At 31.5% G+C, this 22,189-nt stretch overlaps 2 protein-coding genes across 2 annotated transcripts; one reads left to right on the top strand and one right to left on the bottom strand.

Moving 5' to 3' along the window:
- The first annotated feature begins 4,444 nt into the window (after positions 1-4,444).
- Positions 4,445-6,913, top strand: LOC133690786 (large ribosomal subunit protein eL18y-like). The gene is made up of 5 exons (XM_062111049.1): positions 4,445-4,615; positions 4,717-4,806; positions 4,900-5,028; positions 5,144-5,326; positions 6,521-6,913. The coding sequence occupies exons 1-5, from the start codon at positions 4,460-4,462 to the stop codon at positions 6,677-6,679; spliced, it is 717 nt and encodes a 238-aa protein (XP_061967033.1). The 5' UTR covers positions 4,445-4,459; the 3' UTR covers positions 6,680-6,913.
- Positions 6,914-17,678: 10,765 nt separating this feature from the next.
- On the bottom strand, positions 17,679-20,392 carry LOC133690519 (uncharacterized). Its single transcript, XM_062110744.1, has 3 exons — positions 19,792-20,392; positions 18,546-18,784; positions 17,679-18,179 (listed from the first exon to the last, which is right to left on the bottom strand). Exons 1-3 carry the CDS (start codon positions 20,254-20,256, stop codon positions 17,933-17,935), a joined length of 951 nt encoding a protein of 316 aa, XP_061966728.1. The 5' UTR covers positions 20,257-20,392; the 3' UTR covers positions 17,679-17,932.
- Between the last annotated feature and the right edge of the window lie 1,797 nt (positions 20,393-22,189).

Below are 22,189 nucleotides of genomic sequence, written 5' to 3'. Positions count from 1 at the left end.
ATTAACTATTGATATTGGGAGGCCATATAGTTTGTACAAATTGTCCATGAATAACTTAGCAATAATAGGGGCTAAATACATGTGGTTTAGGCTTATGAAGTGAGTGTATTTTTTGAAGTGATCTACTACTACCATAATAACATCTTTCCTTTCAAATTTAAGTAGCCCTTCTACAAAATTCATGCTAATATCAATGAAGGGAGTATAGGGAATGAGAAGGGCTTATAGTAGCTCAAGAGTGACCATGTTTTCTTGTTTGTTCTTCTGGCAAATAGTGCATTCTTTAACAAACTGAGGAATGTGCTTCTATCGCCCTTTTTAATAGAACAAACTCCCTCACTCTCTTCGCAGTAGCTATAATTCCTGAATGTCCTCCCATAGTTGAGCTATGATATGATGAAATTAACCTGACTTGTAGTTCTAAATCATGTCTTATAACAATCTTACCCTTCCTATTCAGATGTCTATTGACCCATGTGTATTGAGGGTATAACCTTATAGTAGCTTGTAGGTCTTGAATGATGGTTTATATATATGAATCTTTTTCCTAAGACCTTTTAATCTCATCCGTGATATTAAAAGAGACTGAGGAGACAACTATTGTGTAGAGTTCCTAACTAGAAGTTCTTGAGAGGGCATTTGCTATTGTATTTTCCTTTCCCCTCCTATATTCTATCTCATAATCATACCTTATCAATTTAACTAACCACTAATGTTACATAAGAGTAATTATTTTTTGATCCAAAAGATATTTAAGACTCACGTGATTTGTGTGAATTTTAAAATGTTTTCCCTACAAGTAATGCTTCTACTTGGTGACTGCATGCATGATAACCAACATTTTTATATATATAAATAGACATTGCTTGCTATTTAGAGCCTAGAGATTTGCTGATATAGGTAATAAAATATCCATCCTGTATAAGTACTGCTCCCACCCTCATCATGAACACATCTGTCTTTACAATGAACAATTTATTCTAGTCTAGTAGAGATAAGACTGAAAGCTTAGTCATCAATTCTTTAAGCAAGTTGAATGCTTTGGTAGCTTCATGATCCCACACGAAAACATCATTTTTCAATAGTTGTGTCAAAAGTTTACAAATCGAACCGTACCCTTTAACAAATCTTTTATAGTAGCTTGTGAGCCCTCAAAATCCCCTAATTTGCCTCAGGTTCCTAGGTAGTGGCCAATTGAGTATAGCTTTGATTTTGTTGGGGTCGGTAGCAAATCCATATTAAGATATAATGTGACCTAAGTATTCTACTTGTTTGCTGCAAAATCTATATTTACTTGCCTTAGCAACCAACTTATATGCTCTCAACAATTTAAAATTTGTATTTAAGTGTTCATAATGATTTGTAAATGTCTTGATGAGCACCAAAATGTCATCAAATAACACTAGGATGAATTTCTTGAAGTGTTCTCTAAAAACCTCATTCATCAAACTTTAAAAAGTAACTGGGGCAGTGGTTAGCCTAAATGACATGATCAAGAACTCATAGTGGCCATTGTGTGTTTTGAAGCTATTTTGAATTCCTCTTTAAAAACCATTCTAATATGGTGATATCTAGATATAAGATTAATTTTTGAAAAAATAGTTAATCCAACTAATTCCTCTAGTAACTCTTTTACCACAGGAATATGATATTTGTCCTTGATGGTGAGTTTGTTCAAGGCCTTATAATCCACACATAACCTCCAAGTATAATATTTTTTCTTAACCAGCACTACTAGAGAGGCAAAAGGATTATTGTTAAGCCTTATAATTCTTGTTCCCAACATTTTTTCTACCATTTTGTTTTTCTAAAACATCCTTCTGCAACCCTAAGTACCTGTAGGGTCGCAAATTTACTGTTTAGCTCCCTTTCTTTAAAGGAATAACATGATCATGACCCCTAAAAGGGAAGTCCTTGAGGCTCTTTAAATATATCCCGGTAATTCTCTAACAAGGATGTTAATGTGGTATCACTACTGTGATAAGAAGGTAGTTTAATTGTCAGAGAACTAAGAGAATGGTCATCCTCTTCCAGGATTCTTAAACTGTATAAATGGAATTCTGCCATATGCTTATGCTTTCCCAATAAATATTTTAGTTGCTCAAGTTTAATAGCTTAAAATTTGATTGGATTCTCCCCCCTAAGCAATACTCTCTGGCCTTGTCAATCAAACGACATCTAAAGATGCTTGTAGTTGTATAAAACATCCTCTAGTATAGATAATCACTAGATGCCTAGCACTATGTCATAATTACTTAAATCTATTATGAAAACATTTGCTTCGAAGCCCACCCCCTGTATTTTCCATTTGAGGCCCTTACAGACTAACTTGCATACCATTTTCCCCTCATTTACGACTTGTATAGTTATGGGATTTATGGCAGTTAACTCACATTGTAGCCTAAGAGCTAGAAAGGAGATGAGGAAGTTGTGAGTACTCCTAGAGTCTACTTTATGAAGGGTTTGTTTTTCTATCTTTCTAGTGACCTTCATAGTGTGGAACCCCACAATTCCTTCTAAAGCATTCAATGAAATAAGAGGTATGACTTCTTCAATAGGACACCCTTCTTCTTGAATCTCCTCTCCTACAGCCTCTTCCTCCTCTTTTAGAATACTCATAGAATACAACTTTTTATTCTTGCATTTATGACCAGGTATGAATTTCTCATTACTCCAAAAGCATAATTCCTTTAGCCTATGTTCTTTAAATTCCTGATTTTTAATAGATTTAGTAAGTTTAATGGGGTTCTTGTTGAATGAGTTTTCAGTAGTGTTATTGGGCCAATTGAAAGGGATTGTTTTGGGTAAGTTGGTTACTATTGTAAAGTTATTTTTGGTAGAGTTTGATTGTTAAATGCTTTTAGGTTGAATGGTGTGAGAAGGTATTTGCTTGCAATCTAGCAAGATTATAGGCTTGTCTAAGATCTTTAGGTTCAAACATTTTCATGGTGTTTTTTATTTCCATTTCAAGATCCCCTACGAAGATGACTAAGGCTTGTCTCTCCCCAATGCCAGCTTTATTCCATAAAATATCAAAGTCATAAATATAACTCTCTAAATCTCCCACTTGTTTCAAATCTATCAATTCCTCCATAGGGTTCCCCCCCTTCAAATTTATAGCAAAGAGCTTCTACATACTCCTCTCAACTCACCTTCTGATTACCTAGGCTTTTTATAAAATTCTGGTGTCAATAAAAGGTTATATCGTTTTAGTAATAAGAGGCAAATTTTAGTTTCTCTGAATCATCAATGTCCTTGATCTCAAAATACTGGTTGCATATATACAACGATCTATACACATATTCCCCTTCAAACACTAGAAAAAGATGTTTGGGTTTATGTACATTATAAACAGCTAGTCTCCCTTCATTAGTATATTTAGTTTTGAAGGCCAACTCATTCTAGTGAGATGCTTGTTTATCTCTCACATGACTGGATTCCCTTGAGACTTGAGGGAACCTTTGCATGACAAACTCTATTTGTTGTGTAAGGCTACTAATCATATTCTTTATGTCTGCAATCTGAGCTCCATAATTATTAGTGGTATGATCCAACTTTTAGCCTTGTTTCTTCATGAGTGTTATTAGTTGATCATATTTTTAGTTGACTTTCTTTTTAGTCAGAGTTAATGAAATCTTCTAGCCTTTTAATCTCAGTTATTATTATGTCTAGTGCCATGTTTCTAATTTAAAAAAGGTCTGCACTGATATCATTTGTTATAATTGAAATAGAAATGTTTCCAACAATTAAATAATGAGAAACTGTTTTTTTCAACACATAGCTGATAAAATTAGGCAACAAGAATAGAACAAGAAAAAGAAAGAAAAAGAAGAAGAAAATTCACCCGAATGTCTCTCTCTCTCTCTCCCCCCCTTCGTATCCTCATTATATTTTTTTTTTCTCTTTGCTTTACTTATTCTATTACAACTAATATATTCATAAAGTATTTGATTGCCCTAGAATTACAAGAGTAGCTAGCACTATTACACGTCTTCCTTAACAACACTAAAAAGAGTTAAACGGTGTGTTTTTAATGTCTAGGTGAAATCCTACAAAGCATTGTGTTTTGTATTCCAGCAACAATCATAATTTCAAAATGCCTCAGTCTGTATCATCTCTTGCTATATGTCTCCTGCCATATACTTTAGTTGCAGTACGTGACATAATGGCCGCTCCATCAGCTCCAACTACCATCAATGCTTTTCTCTTCGCTCTGTTACTGCTCTCCATCTTCACTCTTCTGCTCTGCTCTGCTCTCTGCTGAAGCAAGTTCCGGACCGTATAAGCGGAAGGAAAGAAAGATGAGAAGAATCTTCTCTCCTATCATCTCTAAAAGTCTGAATTCACAAGGATTTTTGTCGTTTAATCTGCCACGTGTTAAACGACATTATGTTTCCACTTTCCAGGGTCATTTTGTCAAACAATAAACTTCGGGAAACGACGCCGTTGACCACGTGGAATGAATTTGATGAACAAAAGAGCCCGGCCCAAACGTGTGTTTTTACCGAAGGGTCTTAAAACCCTAGCCTCCCTCTCTCTCTCTTTCTCTTCCCTTTCAAGGACGCTTGATTTGCCTCTACCCCAGCAGTCGAGCAGCAACAGCACAACAACAATGGTATCTATCTGCCTATCTCCTTCACCGGCAACAAAGATGGAAAAAAAATGCTAAGAACCTTATCTTCTCTTACACACTCCATTGTATGTACGTAATTGCAGGGTATTGATTTGAAGGCCGGTGGAAAGAGTAAGAAGACTAAGAGAACAGCTCCAAAGTCCGATGATATCTACCTCAAGCTCCTCGTCAAGGTAGGGTTTTAATCTCTCTTTCCCTCAATGTTTTTCTTTCTGTTTCTCTTATATATATAATGATGATAAATAAGTGGGTGTATCTGTGAACAGTTGTACCGGTTTTTGGTGAGGAGGACAGGCAGCAAGTTCAATGCGGTGATACTGAAGAGACTCTTCATGAGCAAGATCAACAAGCCTCCTCTTTCTCTCTCTCGTTTGATCACTTTCATGAAGGGCAAGGTCCATCTCTCTTATATACATACATCTTTCTGGTTTTTGGGCATCTTTTTTTCTCTGTATATACATATATCTCTCTGTATATACCAATAATGATACTATTGGTTTTGTCAATCAGAAAGACAAGATTGCCGTTGTTGTTGGGACTATAACTGATGATATTAGGGTTTATGAGGTCCCTGCTCTCAAGGTTACTGCCTTGAGGTTCACCGAAACTGCTCGTGCTAGGATTGAGAAGGCAGGTGGAGAATGCTTGACTTTTGACCAACTTGCTCTTCGTGCTCCTCTTGGTCAGAACACGGTATGCCTGCTTTTTTCCCTTTTGTCAATTATGTAATGGGCTGCATTCAGAATTGCAGTTTGGGTTGTCTTTATTCACAAATATGGTAGCTAAAAAAGTGGTAATTTGAACATGTTGTTGGCATTTAATTGTGAACATAAATTAGGTTGTAGAGTTAAAAACTGCTCATACGAAGTTCCAATGCAGAGTTTTCCTTAAAGCCTGAGGGTCCCCTAGTTTTATTCATTAGCGCCATCATTGTCTAGCTTGATTATTATTGACATGTTATTTGAAACCAGTATTGTGATTGAAGACTAAGCTAAAGGTTTGGCTTATCTAAGATGCTTCTTGTACTGTTTATTGTAATTTGACAAGGGGTGATATAGCCAAGTAGTGTTAGAAGTGGGGAGTTTATCCCAAACATGAATTGTGATTTACTAGATAAAATACATCCTTGATAGATGTATGTGTAAAGAAGCATTTGCTGCTTTCAAGAGATTCAATATTCTATAAGTTTGAAATACGCCTCTCTTGTAATGTATCACCTTTATGGAAGTAAACGTTGTCAGTTCCCTACAACTAACCACCAAATTAATCCTTCTAAATTTTGGGATGAACTTGGATTGTCCTGTGATGCTTTGATGTTTGGATTATGAGCCTGGCATTGCTGGTGGGTTTTGAATTAAGTTTGTTTGCAGGTTATGTAAGTACTTTTGTTGGTGGATTTCCTAGATCCACCATGTAGGTTACAAGATTGCCTTCCACCTCATTTACCAACCATATAGTTGTGGATGGTTCAATTCCTAGAGATGCCATTTCCTCTATCTGTGTTCACAGTGCAGATGGTTCTCTTTTATTTGAGCATTAAGCTCTGGTTGCACTTTTACTCCTCTTGCCTCTATTTTTTCTTAGGATGATATAAGATGATGCAAGAACAGTGGAAGGAACATGATAAGATATGCTTATTAATCTTGAGCTTTCTTTTGAAACATGTATATAGTTTCCACTTTCCTAGACTCCTAGTTTTCAATGCCTTCCATGGTATGCATTATTTAACTAGGTATATTATTTAAGATACCAATGATCAATTTAAACTCCATGTTTCTATTTAGCATGTGCAAATGATTTTGTCCATTCCTTTTTGGTTTAACAAGAATTTGATTTGCTTGGAGCCTTGTCACTCTGAGGAATTAAGCATCATGGGCCAATTTACAGGTTCTTCTCAGAGGTCCCAAGAATGCACGTGAGGCTGTGAAACACTTTGGACCAGCTCCTGGTGTGCCACACAGCCACACCAAGCCCTACATACGGTCAAAGGGAAGGAAATTTGAGAAGGCTAGGGGTAAAAGGAATAGCAAGGGATTTAGGGTTTGAATGCTGTACCTCATGCAGAAAATACAGATCAGCCTTCCAAATCCAAGGTGGTGCATCTATAAGGCAATATGCAATTGGTTGTTTTATCTCTTTTTTTCCTTGTCTTCTCATGTTGAACAATTACATTGTCTTTAGAAAGTTAAAAAGGTTTCAGTTTCTTTTCAATATTTTGATCTAAGCAAATGATTTTGTTTGTCAACTGGTAATTAATGGTTTACTTCTGAATTTCAGCAATGTTACCGTGCCTGATGTCTGTATGTGGTGTAGGTTGTTGAGATGATTCTTTTCATTTTGGATGGCTTATTGAATGCAAACCTAAGGAGTTGATATTGGTACAAAAATGGAGTTCTGTTAAATGCAAGAATTATGATTTCGTAATTGTAGTTTGCTCTTAACGAACAAGGCCTTACAGATCTATGATCTTGGATGGCACTTGGACACTGCGAAGTTTTTGCTAAAAGCTAAAACTAGATGAGCATTGTTCTTGAAGATAATCTACCACAAGCACAAGTTTCATGTACATACACGATCTAATAGTGTATTACAATTTGAGTTCACTGGGGGGAATTTGTAAAGTGACCACGAAAACTTAAATAGAAGATTTGCTCTTCGTTAAAAGAAAAGATGTACCTTCAGAAGAAATAGAAGATACAAGCCAGCTTGCACTGTGCTGGGAGTTGGATTAAAAGTTATTTTTCAAAAAAAAAAATAAAAAAACATGAGAATCATCATCTTGATTTTTAGCTTCAGGAAATTTTTTTATTATGAGTTGAAAAATTGATGCATGTGTTTAAAATAAAATAAAATAAATTAAAAATTATATATGCAAATAAAATTATACATGCAAATAGATATTAGCAAATAAATGTTATGATTAAATTGGAAAGTTGAGTGATATATATATATATTAATGCAATTCCTTTATATGGCAATTAGTTTATCCTAAATTAATTAATATTGGTGAATTATCATAAAAGAAAATTACATCAAGCCTCTTGTAGTTTGATTATTTCTTCATTTTATCTCTATAGTTTAGAAAACTACAATTTACATAATTGGTTAATTTAAAAATTAAAATTATATAAAAAGATAAATTTATTCTTATATATAATATAAAACAAATACAAAAATATGAAGTCAATCTCTTTTCCAATCTTTTTCTTTTCTCTCTCTACCTTCCCTTCTCAATTAGGATTCTATAACTAATGAAAATCAATTTTAGAGTTTTTTTTTTTTAATTTTCAAAAATCGTATGATAACACGTAATATTCACTTTCAAAATCCATGAAAGAATATATTTACTTTAAAGTAATTTGTTCAATGAAACATCCCTGAATTGAAAAGATTGAAAGTACATAATTGATTTCAAATGATTGATTACATTAGAGTGAGATTAATGAAACTATTCACCTATTTGTCTACTTCTAGCAAGATTTGAAAATGATTTAAGGGAACTAGTGGAACTAGAAAATGTTAAACAATACATTGGTAGACAAAACTCACCAATTCATTTACAAGACTAGTTGAGGTATCAATATGTTTTATACATGTTGTTTTACTTAAAATCCATGCTTAAATATAGGATAATGACCCAATCTTTATGGGCTCATCTATGTATTGAACCTATATATATATATAGGTCTGATGAATTGGCAGACCTAACAATCTCTAGGGTCAACTATGTTCTAAACCCATGTACATGTGATTTTGGTAAATTGTTGGATCCAACAATCTCATAGATCAGCCACGTGCCGAGCTCACGTATATGTGGGTCTGATGAGTTGTCAGACCCAACAATCCCTGAACTCAGACTACGCGCTGAACTCACGTACATGTAGGTCTGATGAGCAGTTGGACCTAACAATTCCTAGGCTCAGCTATGCGCTGAACCCAAGTACATGTAGGTCTGACGAACTGTTAGACCAACATCTCACCAAGCCCAGATAGATGTACAACTAATGATCTATTTAGTCCTATTATTAAGCTGTATGACTCTATTTTTTTTTTCTTTCCCTCATCACCCTTAACATAAAATGTTAATGTCAATGCTATTCATCTCTATACACCTTTAGGTGTGTAAAAGTTTTTAAAAGGACATGCCACTTATCCTGTATTAATGATGTGTAAGGGATATTTATCTATTTTTAATGCATGTATCAATGATAATTTTTCTCTCATTAATGTTATCAGGGTAATATAACACTCTAGTCCCTCTTCTCCACAAAAGAACAAGACTTATGGGCTATAAAGACCCTATGAATCATTCAATGAAAATATTTATTCTTAAGTGCTTCAATAAGGTAGTACTCTTTTTTTTAAGCATAAATATTGTTATTATTAGTATGCATGCTAAGGCTTTGAATTAATATCGATTGTAAGTTTGGATATATGCTTAATTTGCATACTAACTCTTTATTATTATGTTTTGTTGAATGCATGTTTGTCATGAGTTGCATGCTTATAGATTTAAACTTATATGAACTCTAGGCTTTTCTTGAAAATATTTAAAGAAAAGCCTTAAGAATAAATGATTCATCATTGATAACAACAAAAGTCTCATTACTTTAAAGCGCTTCAATAAGGTAGTACTCTTTTTTTTTTTAAGTATAAATATTTTTATTATTAGTATGCATGCTAAGGCTTTGAATTAATATCGATTGTAAGTTTGGATATATGCTTAATTTGCATACTAGCTCTTTATTATTATGTTTTGTTGAATGCATTTTTGTCATGAGTTGCATGCTTATAGATTTAAACTTATATGAACTCTAGGCTTTTCTTGAAAATATTTTTATGTTTGGCATGCATTATTATGATAAACTAAAACATCATTACTCACTAGTCTAATAGTTTTACAAATTTTGAATTACACTCTCTCTATATTGTTTCTTTAAGAAATTTAAGAAGTGTCAGCTACATCTTAGAGGACCTAATTGTCTTTTAATTGTGGATTAAAAAAGTGTTAAGAATTCAAGAGATTTAAATTTAGATATGTAAATTGATTTTATAATCCAATTTATTTTTAGGTTTGGGTGGCCAGATTCCGACAAGTATAGTAGAGGTTAGCGGCTAAGGTTTTATGTTTGGCAAAGAAAAGAAGAGTGGAAATTTCTTTATTTTAACATAGCACAGTTTTTTTTAGTTATTAGTTAAAACAAAATGGCAATTTTGTAAATAACTTCAACTTTTGGTCATTTTTTTGTGCGAATGTAAAGTTCTATACAACCTATAAACTATAAGATATAAAGTATAATTTTAAAAATCATGTAGGCAAAGTGAAAAATATGACTAAACTATAGGAGACTTGATGTAATTTTCCCTAATCATAATTATAAAAGCAAATTTAAAAAAAATAATGCTTTTATTATTATGTTGCATATGTATTATAAAAAATATATGAATAATACTCATTGTCTGTTTTCTTATTTTTCACCCACCGTTACAGTGATTGAAAATCGAATTTGAGTTTTTTGGACCAAAAAATCCATCTTTCAACTTATTTTTATCTAAAAAATCTAATAAACACCCTTATAATATCAATAAATTAATTTTTCAATTCAAAACACCTCTAAATTAATCCATAAACACAAAATCAAATAGGAAAAAAAAAATCTTTCAACCTCAATTTATTTTCTTTGGTAAAATGAATTTCTAAAAACACTTCAATAAAACTCCTCTCATAATATGAAATTTGTTAACATAAAGATTTGGATGTAAAAAGAACAAAAAATAATTACATTATGATCATGTTTTAATATATTATAATTCATCAAAACATATTTACCTATTAATGTACAACATCTTTTATCCTATTAATGCAATTCCTTTTTTGGAAATTAGTTTATTATAAATTGATTAATATTTGTGAATTATCATAATTGTAAAAGAAAATTAAAAAAATAATGTTTTCATTATCATGTCATATGTGTATTAAAAAATATATGAGTAATAATCATCGACTACTTTCCTAATTTTTTACAACTATTTCGATGGTTGAAAAATCAAGCTTGATTTTTTTGGACTCAAAAATCTATATTTCAATTTATTTTTACCTAACAACACTTAATAAACATCCTTATAATGTTAATAAATCAATTTCTCAATTCATAACATCCTAAATTGGTCCAAAAATACAAAATCAAATCGGAAATAAAGTCTCTCACAACCTCGATTTACTTTTACAGTAAGATGAAGGTCTGAAAACGCCTTAATGAAACTTCTTTTGTTGAATGGAAGTGGATGACATCAAGATCAAAACATAAAAAGGATAAAATAATTACTTTATGAATATGTTTTCATGTATAATAATTTTTTAATTAAAAAAATAAAAAGATGTTATTTATGCTTTATAGAATTAATAAAGAGATATATGAGCTGATAAATAAAAATAGTTATTAATATTAATTAAATATTAAAGCGGGAAGCTAATCTTTATAGCTGAAATAAAAGATATATGCACTTGCAAATGTTTTTCACCAACTATCTTTTTTTATTTAATTTTTTTTTTATTCATTTTATCTTAGTAGCTAGTTGTTGTTAATAACAAATATAGCTAATTCATATAAAATATAAGAGGAAAACAATTCAAGCCCAATCATACTATTTTTTTTGAAATATCATGTAACTAAAAAAATATTAAAAATTAATCACTATTTAAAAAAATATAATTTAAAAGAAACAATTAATGGAATGGAAAAGGTTAAAACAAAAAAGGAAGAAGAGGCAACGCGCTGATGGGCCAAGCCCATGTGCTTGGCCTTAACCAAAAAACTTAGGATCGCAGCTAGAGTATTTATCTCAGGTCATCCACTCCTTTTTCTTTTCTTGTTTTTTAAAGTAGGCCAACAAGTCTATTTTATAGGCACCTTTAGTGATCGAAAAACCGGATCCAAGTTTTTGGACATTAAAAACTCAATTTTCAGCTCATTTTTACTTGAAAACACCTTCAAAACACAATATAAACCTTGAAAAAATAATACTTACCAACCCTATAACACCCCAAAATCACCATAAAAGTGAAAATCAAATGAATAAAACACAATTAAATGGATTTCGATCTACTTTTTCTGGTATATTTAAAGAAAAAACCATCTTTTTCGAACTCTTTCTAAGAATAGAAACTCATTGATGCCAAGATCATAATTTTTAGTAGTTGGAATTTGGCCAATTAATAAATTTCTTTCTCCTTTGTTGTTTTTCAACAAGTTTCTCTCTCATCTCTCAAATATAGGGCCTAAAAGATGAATAAATGGACTTTTGAATCAAAGTAAAATTCTAAAAAATAAAGGGACTGAAATGGAGAAAAAAGAAAAGTAGGTGAACTAAAAAGTATTGTTTTGTGTGAATTTGAGATTGTTCATGTGATTTCTCCTTGTTTTACACTTTCACCCTTTTTTTTTTAATTTTCCTTCTTTAACAAATTATAAAAAAAATGATCATTAACTTGGTAATTGAAAAAAAAAAGTTTGAGAACAAATTGCTATAGTTAAATACCTATACATTTTAGTATATTTTGTAATGTTGATCCCTAAATCTTGAATAAGACACTTAAAATTATAAAGACATAGGCGTAACAAAGAGAAAAACTCCTATCTTTGACAAGTAGAGCTCTCTATAATAGCAATTGATTGGATTATTTTTCGCGCTATGCTATGGGTTGGATCAATTATTTTAATGTAAAAAAAAATATTCAGGTGTAGTTAAAGTGTTTTATAGTAGAAAAATATTTAAACTACATGAGATTAACCTAATATGACTTGGTTGACTTGGCAGGTTCAAAGACAACCCAGACGACTAATAAAAATATAGTTTGATTAAAAAAAATCAAAGCAATATCTTTTTTTAAATATTAAAACGACAATATATTAAATCAGTTCTGATCAATTCAAGTTAATCTGTTAAATCTATTACCCAGATCATGAGACCCTACTAACCCTATTGAAGGCAAATAAAAAAAATATTAAACTCAATTCTCAATCAACTCAATGTTGAATGATAACATTGAAAACAAAATTCAACTAAAAGAATGAGTTGAGTCATGAGTTAATCTACCAAACTTGGATCATGAGACCAGGATAATGTTGAAGGATGAAATTAAAAAAAAACACCCGAGTCAACCGAACAAACTCATGACTCAGGGCATGAGACCAGGATAACCTCATATAATACAATTTTCAATTAATTAAATGTTGAAGGATAAAGTTGAAAAAAAATATATTTAAAACACAACAAAAAATAACTTAAGTATACACAGCTAACCTGTAAAAGCCGGGCTATTAAAGTTGGTATCAGAGCTATTGGATAACCCAGTTCTGCCTTTGAGGTAGTTAAAATTGCTCATAAAAAAACACTACCCCACAGGGTCTGTCAAGACCCAATCTCGGTTGACAGACAACATCCACTTGATCTTAATTCTCTCATTCTTCTACTCGAATTCTCTCCAAAAGTTAGGAGATGAATTTGTCCAGATTTATCAACCTTTCCATTTACACACAACATCCACAATTTAACTTTTTCTCTATAATCTTAATCCCCTGGTCATATCACATATCGTTTATGACTGTAAAAAAAATATCTTTATAAGAGCCAATTTATCTTATTTATTTCAATCTTCCCTCTTAACGTCAAAATAAAACATTCTTGCCGATTTTACAAACTTTCCGAACAATATTCTTCTAAACATAATCCTTGACACAGTTCCTATAAACCATAAATAACAAATGAATAATATTCCAAACAATCTATACTATCAAGTTATAATGCATTATTATGAGTATAACATATCCAAATATTAACTTCATCAAATGGTGAAATTTCCAGAAATATGGGTTTAACCGAACTGACCTCAAACTTGCAGACCTACTGTGCGAAATACACAACTTCTATACCAAATGTTTGTTTCAGATCTCCACCGTTCAAAATCTAGAAAAAGTCAGGAAGAACAACATATCCAAGTTATAGCCTAATCCAACGGTGGCAGAAGGAGAAAACAGATAGCAAAGAAGACTGTCCATAAGTGTATTTTCCCAAATATTTTCCTCCCTCGATATCTCTCAAACGGGGATTGATATAGAAAATCCCTACGGTGAAAATGTACACGACATGGATGAGAACAACATACCCAAATATCGTGCTGATCCAACAGTGGAGGTGGAGTTATAGCTGTCGGTTGATTTACCATCAATATATCTTCTCTCCAGCCTCTCTCTAAACTCTCTCTTACTCTTGCCAGTCCCTCCAAGAGAGAAAATAGAATGATATTTATAGTTCTAACATCTTGTTAATTGCACATTTATCCCCATCCTTTTTTATCATTTATACGTAAACTCCCAACCTTCTGTTATTTGAATATTGACCTCTCTTGATCTTACGTATTTATTTTGTCCTCACAAATGTTTTTCTTTTCAATGATTTAGTACTATATTCACTTTTCATTTCATTAATTTCACTATTTTTATCTTGATTAGTTTTCTTTAATTTAATTTAAGCCATTTTACTATTGGTTAAATTTCTCATCTTTTAAATACCCAGAAAAATTATAACCGAGGGTTTACATAACCCGTGAAATTCGCGACCCAGGTTAGGAAACTGAAATAACTCTATAGAAAATAAATAAATAAAATTATAAAGTCCAATTCTCAATCAAACCAATATTGAATGATGAAATAAAAAATAAAATCAATTAAAAAAACAAGTCAACCTGGTTATCTCACAAAACTCATGACCCGTATTATGAGAACATGATAACTCTATAAAAAGCAAATAAAAAACAATTATAAAGCTTAATTCACAATCAATTAAATGTTGAAGGAAGGAGTTGAGAAAAAAATTAATTAAAAAAGGACAAAAAATAACCCGAGTCAACATGACTAGCCGTTAAAAGTCACGACCCGAGTCATGAGACTGTGATAACTCCATAGAAAGTAAATCAAAAAAAATTATAAATCTAATACCTAAAAAATTTAATGTTAAAGGATAAAATTAAATAAAAATTAAAAATAATAAAATCCTTAAAATTTAAGGACCAAAATAAAAAAGAACTTCACATTTCACCATTGCTATAGTAAAATGGTTAATGTTAATTTACTGTTAGTAATACGAACAGAAGCTAAAACCGGAAGAACTTAGAAAGTCTTGCACAAGCACAATTCTAATGTCTGCCAAAATTAATTTTCTAGTTATGATGGCCCTCAATCACTCGAAGACCCTATGCTTGTTGTCCGTCTTACCTATGTATAATACGTGAAACTATTTCTAGATGAGACTAAATCGGTTGCTCACGTGTTGCCGTGAGTTATTTTTAGAAACACGTGCTGCTGTTAATTGTGAGATAATTGAAAGAAAAAAAATGTTTTTTAAGTATACTATTAAGAGCTAGTAACATTAAAAGGTATATGATTTGAATTTTAAGCATCAGATAAGTAACATGAAAAAAACTTACTTAAACTGTCTTGAATTTTATATAAGAATTAAATTGTAAAATGTAAAGGGACATCAATCTAACATAGGTATTGTTTGAGAAATTCAAAACAAAAGGTGGCATGATAAAAAAAAAAGAGAATGTTACTTAAACTGTCTTGAATTTACAATACCTTTTGTAAAATTAGCAAGTAAAAGTAACAAACACTTGTCAACTTCTTGTTATTGCAAGGACTTGAATAACTTAGTTAAGTGTCTTCAAAAACATTTTATATATCCATATATGCGTGGACTCAATGTATAAAAGGAATATGATACATACCTCAAACACTCGTCTTAGAAGGTAAAGTCCCCCCCCCCCCAAGAGAAAGCAACCTAAAAGCACCTAAAGCCTTTAAATTTTTTTGGGCAAGCATTGGCCAAATAGTTTTCTCCACTAGATTCTGTATAATACACACACACACACACACACATCAAAAAATCTCTTAGATGTAAATCAAAAAACTTATAATAGACAATGCAAGGTAATTTACCTAACATTGCAACACGGTTAATTTACCTGGTCATGTTTAATAAATTCCTCTATCAAAATAAATTTATAATAGAAAAACACATAAAATTTATAATATAAACTGACATATACATAAAATTTATTGAACAATAATTATAAAAAACAATGCAATGTTGTACATAAACACATCAAATTTATTGAACAATAATTAAAAAAAAAAAGACAATGCAAGACTGCACATATAAAAAATCTTATAAAAAAATCAATATTAAAAAAAAATTAATCTATATAAAATTAAAAAAAAACTATAGATGAATCATACCTACCTCTCTAAAAACTAAATACACCCAATATCATTTAAAAATAATCACAATCTAATTAAAACATAAACAAAAATTTGTTTGAAAAAATATACACAAATAATACATTATTTTTTTTTAAACTGAAAAAAATATAAAAAAAGAATCAGGCTAGGCTCTTATGGGCCTGGTTAGCCAAGCCCAACACCGAGCCCAAAAACTAACACGTTACCTACTCCAACCCAGAATTTGGCCACTATGATGGTTGGAAAAACAAGGTCCTTTGTTTTTTCACCTAAAATCCCATTTTCAACTAATTTTTGATCCAAAATACCAACAAAACACCCTAGAAACCTTGTTAAATCAATCCATAGCCACCAAAAAGCTAATAAATTGCCCTAAAACCCAAAATCCACTCGAAAAAAATTCTTCCTGATCTTAGATATGTTATTTTAGATGTTTTCAAAGGAAAAAAAAACACCTAAACGTAACCCCCCTTATCATATGAAACCTTTTGACACAAAAATTAACCGTTTTGGTAGCCAAAATCTTCTCAACGATCACTTTCTCTCTCCTCCCAACATAAAAGGACTAAAAAAAAAGGAAAATAAAGTTTGGTACTAAAATTTATTGTCTTGAAATTTAAGGGACTAGTCACCTGATACCTAAAAAAAATCAAGGGATTAAAATAAATATTTCAATGAAACTTTCAACTTGCCCCCCATATTACTCAAGATTTTCACTTCAATCCCTTAACTTTCAATTCAATCTTCCCTCCTAAAAAAATATAGGCTAATTTAGACTTTTAAAGTCCAAATCACGTAAAATAAAAGTTTAAGGACTAAAGTGAAAAAAAATACACTGCTTGAATCCATGGTGAATTGTGAGAAAGTGTATAATATTCTTTGGTATAGTAAAAAACTGATGCCTTTTAATTTATATTATAATAAAAAAAAGACAGAACATTCTAAAAGTATAATAATTCTATTATGGGATACAGTAACTCATCAGGAATTGTTACTCATCAGGAATTGATGGTTTAATTCATTGTTAGCTTATTTATTTGGTACAGCCTATGTGCTAACTTTAAGGCCACCCTGCCGAGTTGAGCATGACATTTAATAAATTGTGTAAACATGACTAACTCGGGAATTGATGGTTTAATTCATTGTTAGCTTATTTATTTGGTACAACCTATGTGCTAACTTTAAGGCCACCCCGTCGAGTTGAGCATGACATTCAATAACTTGAGTAAACATGACTAACTCGTGAAACTCATAACCAATACTAAGAGATTGAAATAACTTTATAGAAAATTAAAAAATATATATATAAAGTTCAATTCTCAATCAAATTAATATTAAATGATGAAATTAAAAAAAAATCAATTAAAAAAAAATCAACCTTACTAACTCGCAAAACTTGTGATTCAGATCATGAGAACATAACAACTCCATAAAAAGCAAATAATTTTTTTTATAAAATCCAATACCTGGTAAACTTAATATTGAAGGATAAAATTAAAAAAAATCTAAAACAAAATTCCTTAAAACTTGAGGACCAAAATAAAAAAGAACTTCACATTTCACCATTGCTATAGTAAAATGCTTAATGTTAATTTACTGCTAGCAATACGACTAGAAGCTAAAACCGGAAGAACACAGAAAATCTCGCACGAGCACAATACTTGTGTCAGCAAAAATTAATTTTCTGGTTATGATGACCCTCAATCACCCGACGACCCTATGCTTGCGGCCGTCTTACCAATGTGTAATGCGTGAAATTATTTCTAGATGAGATGAAAAAGAGACAGAAAAGTCCAAGAGTATAATAATCCTGTTATGGGATACAGTAACTCATCAGGAACCGGTGGTTTAATTCACTGTCAGCTTATTTATTTTGTACAACCTATGTGCTAACTTTAAGGCCACCCCGTCGAGTTGAGCATGACGTCCAGTCAAAGCAAACAATCAAGCCTTGCAGATTAAGAACTTGAAAGAAGCATGCATGAGATATCACTGCTGATTAAAACTTCTTGATGAAATCGTATATATGTTCGCTAACTTCCTCTGGCTTTTCTTGGTTGAGAAAGTGAGCTACTCCTTCCATTACAACTACTTCTTGCAAGAAGGGAACATATTTTTTCAAGCCACCTTTGCTTATGTATTCTTTAACTCCAGGAATATGATAGGTAAGGTCCACATCACCCACGATAAACTTAACGGGTACTTTAATTTGTAACCCAGTCCAAGCTGCCATCAGCTCCCAGTTTCTGCAACAAGCAACAAAAATTGAATCGAGGAAATCAATTCCTTCAAGAAATGAAGTTGCAACTTATGATGCCTTCAGCAGTTTAAACCTCGTCACTTAATCCAGAATGCAAAAGTCTATGCCAACACAAAAAATTGTTCAAAACATGCAAGTAGAAACAGTGAAAGAAATTGATTGCTCTGCTGAGACTAACAAAGTTATTGAATTAGAGGTGAAATCGATTTGTGCACCAAACAAAGACATGGAAGATTAATCCTGCATCAAGCGAAGTGTCTAATTACAATGAGAATGCACAAGAATCTTAATGTCATAGAGTTGTTTCACATATATTTGTATAAAAGTCAATAAAAAGAATAAGTAGACATACAGGTCCAAGCATCGATAGTAGTTCAATCCTCCAGTGAAGCCTGTCTGATTGAATTTCCCAGCATAATAGTTGATGTCTTTTTCCGACAGCCAAGAAGGCAAATTTGGATTGTCAGGTATACCTCTGAATCCTACTTCTTTAGGTATACAAGGCGGCTTTGGATCACGAGAGGTCAGAAATCTTGTAATTATACTTGCAGTATCCATTTGAGCGAAGTCTTCTTCAACCTCTCCAGGTTCCTGCATCACAATTTTTGCAACTTTTCTGATGGTTAAATCAGAAGACAGAACCATGAACAGCAACTAAAGAAGACAACTGAATATCAGGTGATGTATACTATATCATGATAAGAGTAGTGCTCCAGAAGGCTATATGTCCAAGATAATTCTCAGTAAAGCCTTTATAAAACTTTTAGCACTTAAATTTTCAAAGAGCAAGAAATGGGGTAAGAGAAATCCTTATTTCAGACAACTCCGGAGTATGAAATGTGTAACGTGTTTGAATTTGCAAATGCAATTCTAGTGAAGTCTGATACACAGATATTTTCACAATTATATGCAATAACATGCATTGGATCCTTTAACCATGTCAGAAACTTCAAACTCGGAAAATGACTACTGAACTAAGAAAATGACAGTTTTTGCCACACCTCTTCTAGTCTAGATATTAAAACCGTTTAGCAACCTAGCATGGGTGGTCAGCAGGATTATAAATGTGAGGTCTGAAACCATATGCTTAGAGTCCAAATTTCTTTTTCTCACATGAGGGTCAAGATGACACTAGCTTTCCACTCTACTTTTCACTCTGTGCTGGGTCACTGAGTTGCTTTACTACATAGAACTCAACTTTAAAGACCAGAATCCAAGGACAGCAATAGCATTAAGGGCATGATAAGAATCTAACGACTGCTAAAGTTAGGTACAACCATAATATTCCAAATATGAATCCAGTTAATGACACTACAGCTCAAAACTCCCACTTTAAAAACTATCAAATCAATAAAGCGATTCTATTCTAACCCAATTACATGAAACATATGTGTAACATTTGTTATCAACAAACCACCAAACAAGAATAAAAATATAATTGAATAAATACCAGATTAACCTTTAACACCAAAGCCATTAATAAAAATAAAAAGAAAAAAGAATTGAATACCAGCCAAAATAACATAATAAAACCATAGAGAAGAAGCTTCCAAGCTGGGAAAAAAAATCAAATATATTTTAAAAAAATATTCACAAACCTGAAACCTGCAGATATAAAAATCATCACCAAATAATTCTCTGCTTATCTGAACAGAACTCTTGTGTGGATTCCTGGGTTGAAACACAACACTCATGTTGACCAAGGCCTTAATTCTGTCAGGCCTCAACAAGCAAAAATACCAAGCCACCGTTGCCCCCCAATCATGGCCCACCAAAAATACCTTATCAATGCCCAGAGAGTCTATCAACCCTACAAGGTCGCCCACGATGTGGAATATTGTGTACTCTCTAGCATTCTTCGGCGCGTCAGTATCACCGTAACCACGAAGGTCAGGGGCTATGCAACGGTATCCAAGGGAGGAGAGAGAAAGGAGCTGGTGTCTCCATGAGTACCAGAGCTCAGGGAAGCCATGGAGGAATAGGATTACTGGGCCTGTACCAATTGATGCTATGTGCATGTTTATGCCATTTGTCGCTACAGTTTGGTGCTCTATCTTATCCATCCTCTCTTTTAGCTTTTGATTTTGTTTTCGTGGTAGTGTTGGGTCAGTGATGGTGTTAGCTTTTATTTTATTTTATTTTTCGGAATTGAAGACTACGGTGGGAGAGAGGGGACAAAAAGAGGCGAGCATCAGAGCATATCCAATGCATACGCTTAATTAAGAGCTAAAAAAAAAAACAAATATTATTTTCGCTCTTCTACGTTTATTTTACATGTTACAAGGAGTGCTAAATAAAATATTATTTTACTTTTTTAAAAAAAAATTATTCCTACATGTCTTATAAAAATATTATTTATTGTAATAATATTTTTTCACTAGTTTTTTTTTTCTTTATTTTTTCTTTATTTTTTTTTATTTTTTATAAGATTATTATAGTCTCATGATCAGTATCATGGATTTAACGAGTTCATTTAAGTTGAATCGGGTTATTTTTTTATTGATTTTTTTCAATTTCATCATTTAATACGGGTTGATTGAGAATCGTTAGGTTGTTTTTATACTCGTCAAATCAACCAGGTTATATTAGGTTATTAAAATACTTATATATCAAATATATTAAAATACAATTACCTCTTATAAATTGTTTTTTTTTATCATTGAAGTGCACATAAACATAATTTTTTATATATATTTACAATATTCAAAAAGCAATATTATCAATTTGACTTTTCTAAATAACATCTTTAGTTAGATATGCTCATAAGAAAGTAGATTGAGATTAGCTTATGAATTTTTTTACTTAATTAAAATGTTATTAAGATATTGTTTTCTAATTATTGAGATTGGCTTATGGATTTTAATTAATTAAAATGTTATTAAGATATTGTTTTCTAATTATTAAAATTTAAAATTAATTCAAAAGAAATAAAAATTGAATAAAAACTGAAGTTTTTAAAATTTTAATTATATTTTTAATTTTTTTTGAAATAATTATTTTATCAATGACTAATATCATGTGACTATTTTTTTAAAATAAATAAATTTGGAAGACCCGAGTAGACTAGTCTTATCTGAAATTTCAGGGTAAGTGACTGGTTGTGATTTAGGAATATAATAGCATCTCTAGTACATCTTACCTATGGTAAGCTATATTGTGTAGTATGGATAAGGTTTAAAGATGTTGATGGATTCCTAACTGGTGGTTCGTCTATAACTCAGAACAAAGATTTACACTCATGAATAAATATAACATTTTGAATTTATTATGGGCTCGTATGCCTAGGTAAATTCTTATAGGAAGAATTCATGTAGGTGCCCTGACAAGGAACCTATCCTGGAAGGCGAAAGTGTTTTTCCACAATTCGTATATTGTAATGAAAAATATTTCCAATTAAAACTGGTGAATATCCAAAATAATACTGAGAATGTTTTAGTCAACTCTTGGTATTTAAATACTAACCTACTGGTAGGTCCAACATTTATATCAGAATGATGACAATTAATTTTCAGGAATTAAATTTTTTAGGGTTATTGAAATATTTGTCAAATCTTTAAAGAATTTTACACACTTGTTTTAAATTCCAAAAAAAAATGCAACAAATTTTTTTTCTAAAATAATGCTAAAATATTTTTCTCTCCATTTTATAAATAAAACTCAATTCTTTGTAAGGATTAGACCGCATGCAACAAGTAAAAATCATTTTTTGATTTTTGATTTTATTTTTTGATTATTTATTCTATAAGACCATGTTTAGCAAAATCTTATTTTATTTCCCTAGAAAATTGCCAAAATAGACTTAAATGTGTATTTGCCAAACACCCTCTTAGACCAAAAAAAATTTTTACAAAAAATTATCCAAACAAACAAAGCCTTAAGTACTTAACCCAAAAGAAAACCAAACAAGTCGACCCAAAGACACTAGTTCAATCATGAACCGAACCAAAAACCAAGGTTTGACCTAAAAACTAAACCAAAATAAAGGTTTAAATTGAA

This window comes from Populus nigra, chromosome 4 (assembly GCF_951802175.1).
Source record: "Populus nigra chromosome 4, ddPopNigr1.1, whole genome shotgun sequence".
Lineage (NCBI taxonomy): Eukaryota > Viridiplantae > Streptophyta > Magnoliopsida > Malpighiales > Salicaceae > Populus > Populus nigra.
This window is presented reverse-complemented; position numbering and strand designations above follow the sequence as displayed.

Coding starts and splice junctions, on each gene's coding strand:
- LOC133690786 (XM_062111049.1), top strand. CDS start 4,460: ATGAATTTGATGAACAAAAGAGCCCGGCCCAAACGTGTGTTTTTACCG. Junction 4,616..4,716: donor GCAACAGCACAACAACAATG/GTATCTATCTGC, acceptor ACGTAATTGCAG/GGTATTGATTTGAAGGCCGG. Junction 5,029..5,143: donor TCACTTTCATGAAGGGCAAG/GTCCATCTCTCT, acceptor TTTGTCAATCAG/AAAGACAAGATTGCCGTTGT.
- LOC133690519 (XM_062110744.1), bottom strand. CDS start 20,256: ATGGATAAGATAGAGCACCAAACTGTAGCGACAAATGGCATAAACATG. Junction 18,785..19,791: donor TTTATATCTGCAGGTTTCAG/GTTTGTGAATAT, acceptor ATTGTGATGCAG/GAACCTGGAGAGGTTGAAGA. Junction 18,180..18,545: donor TACTATCGATGCTTGGACCT/GTATGTCTACTT, acceptor TGCTTGTTGCAG/AAACTGGGAGCTGATGGCAG.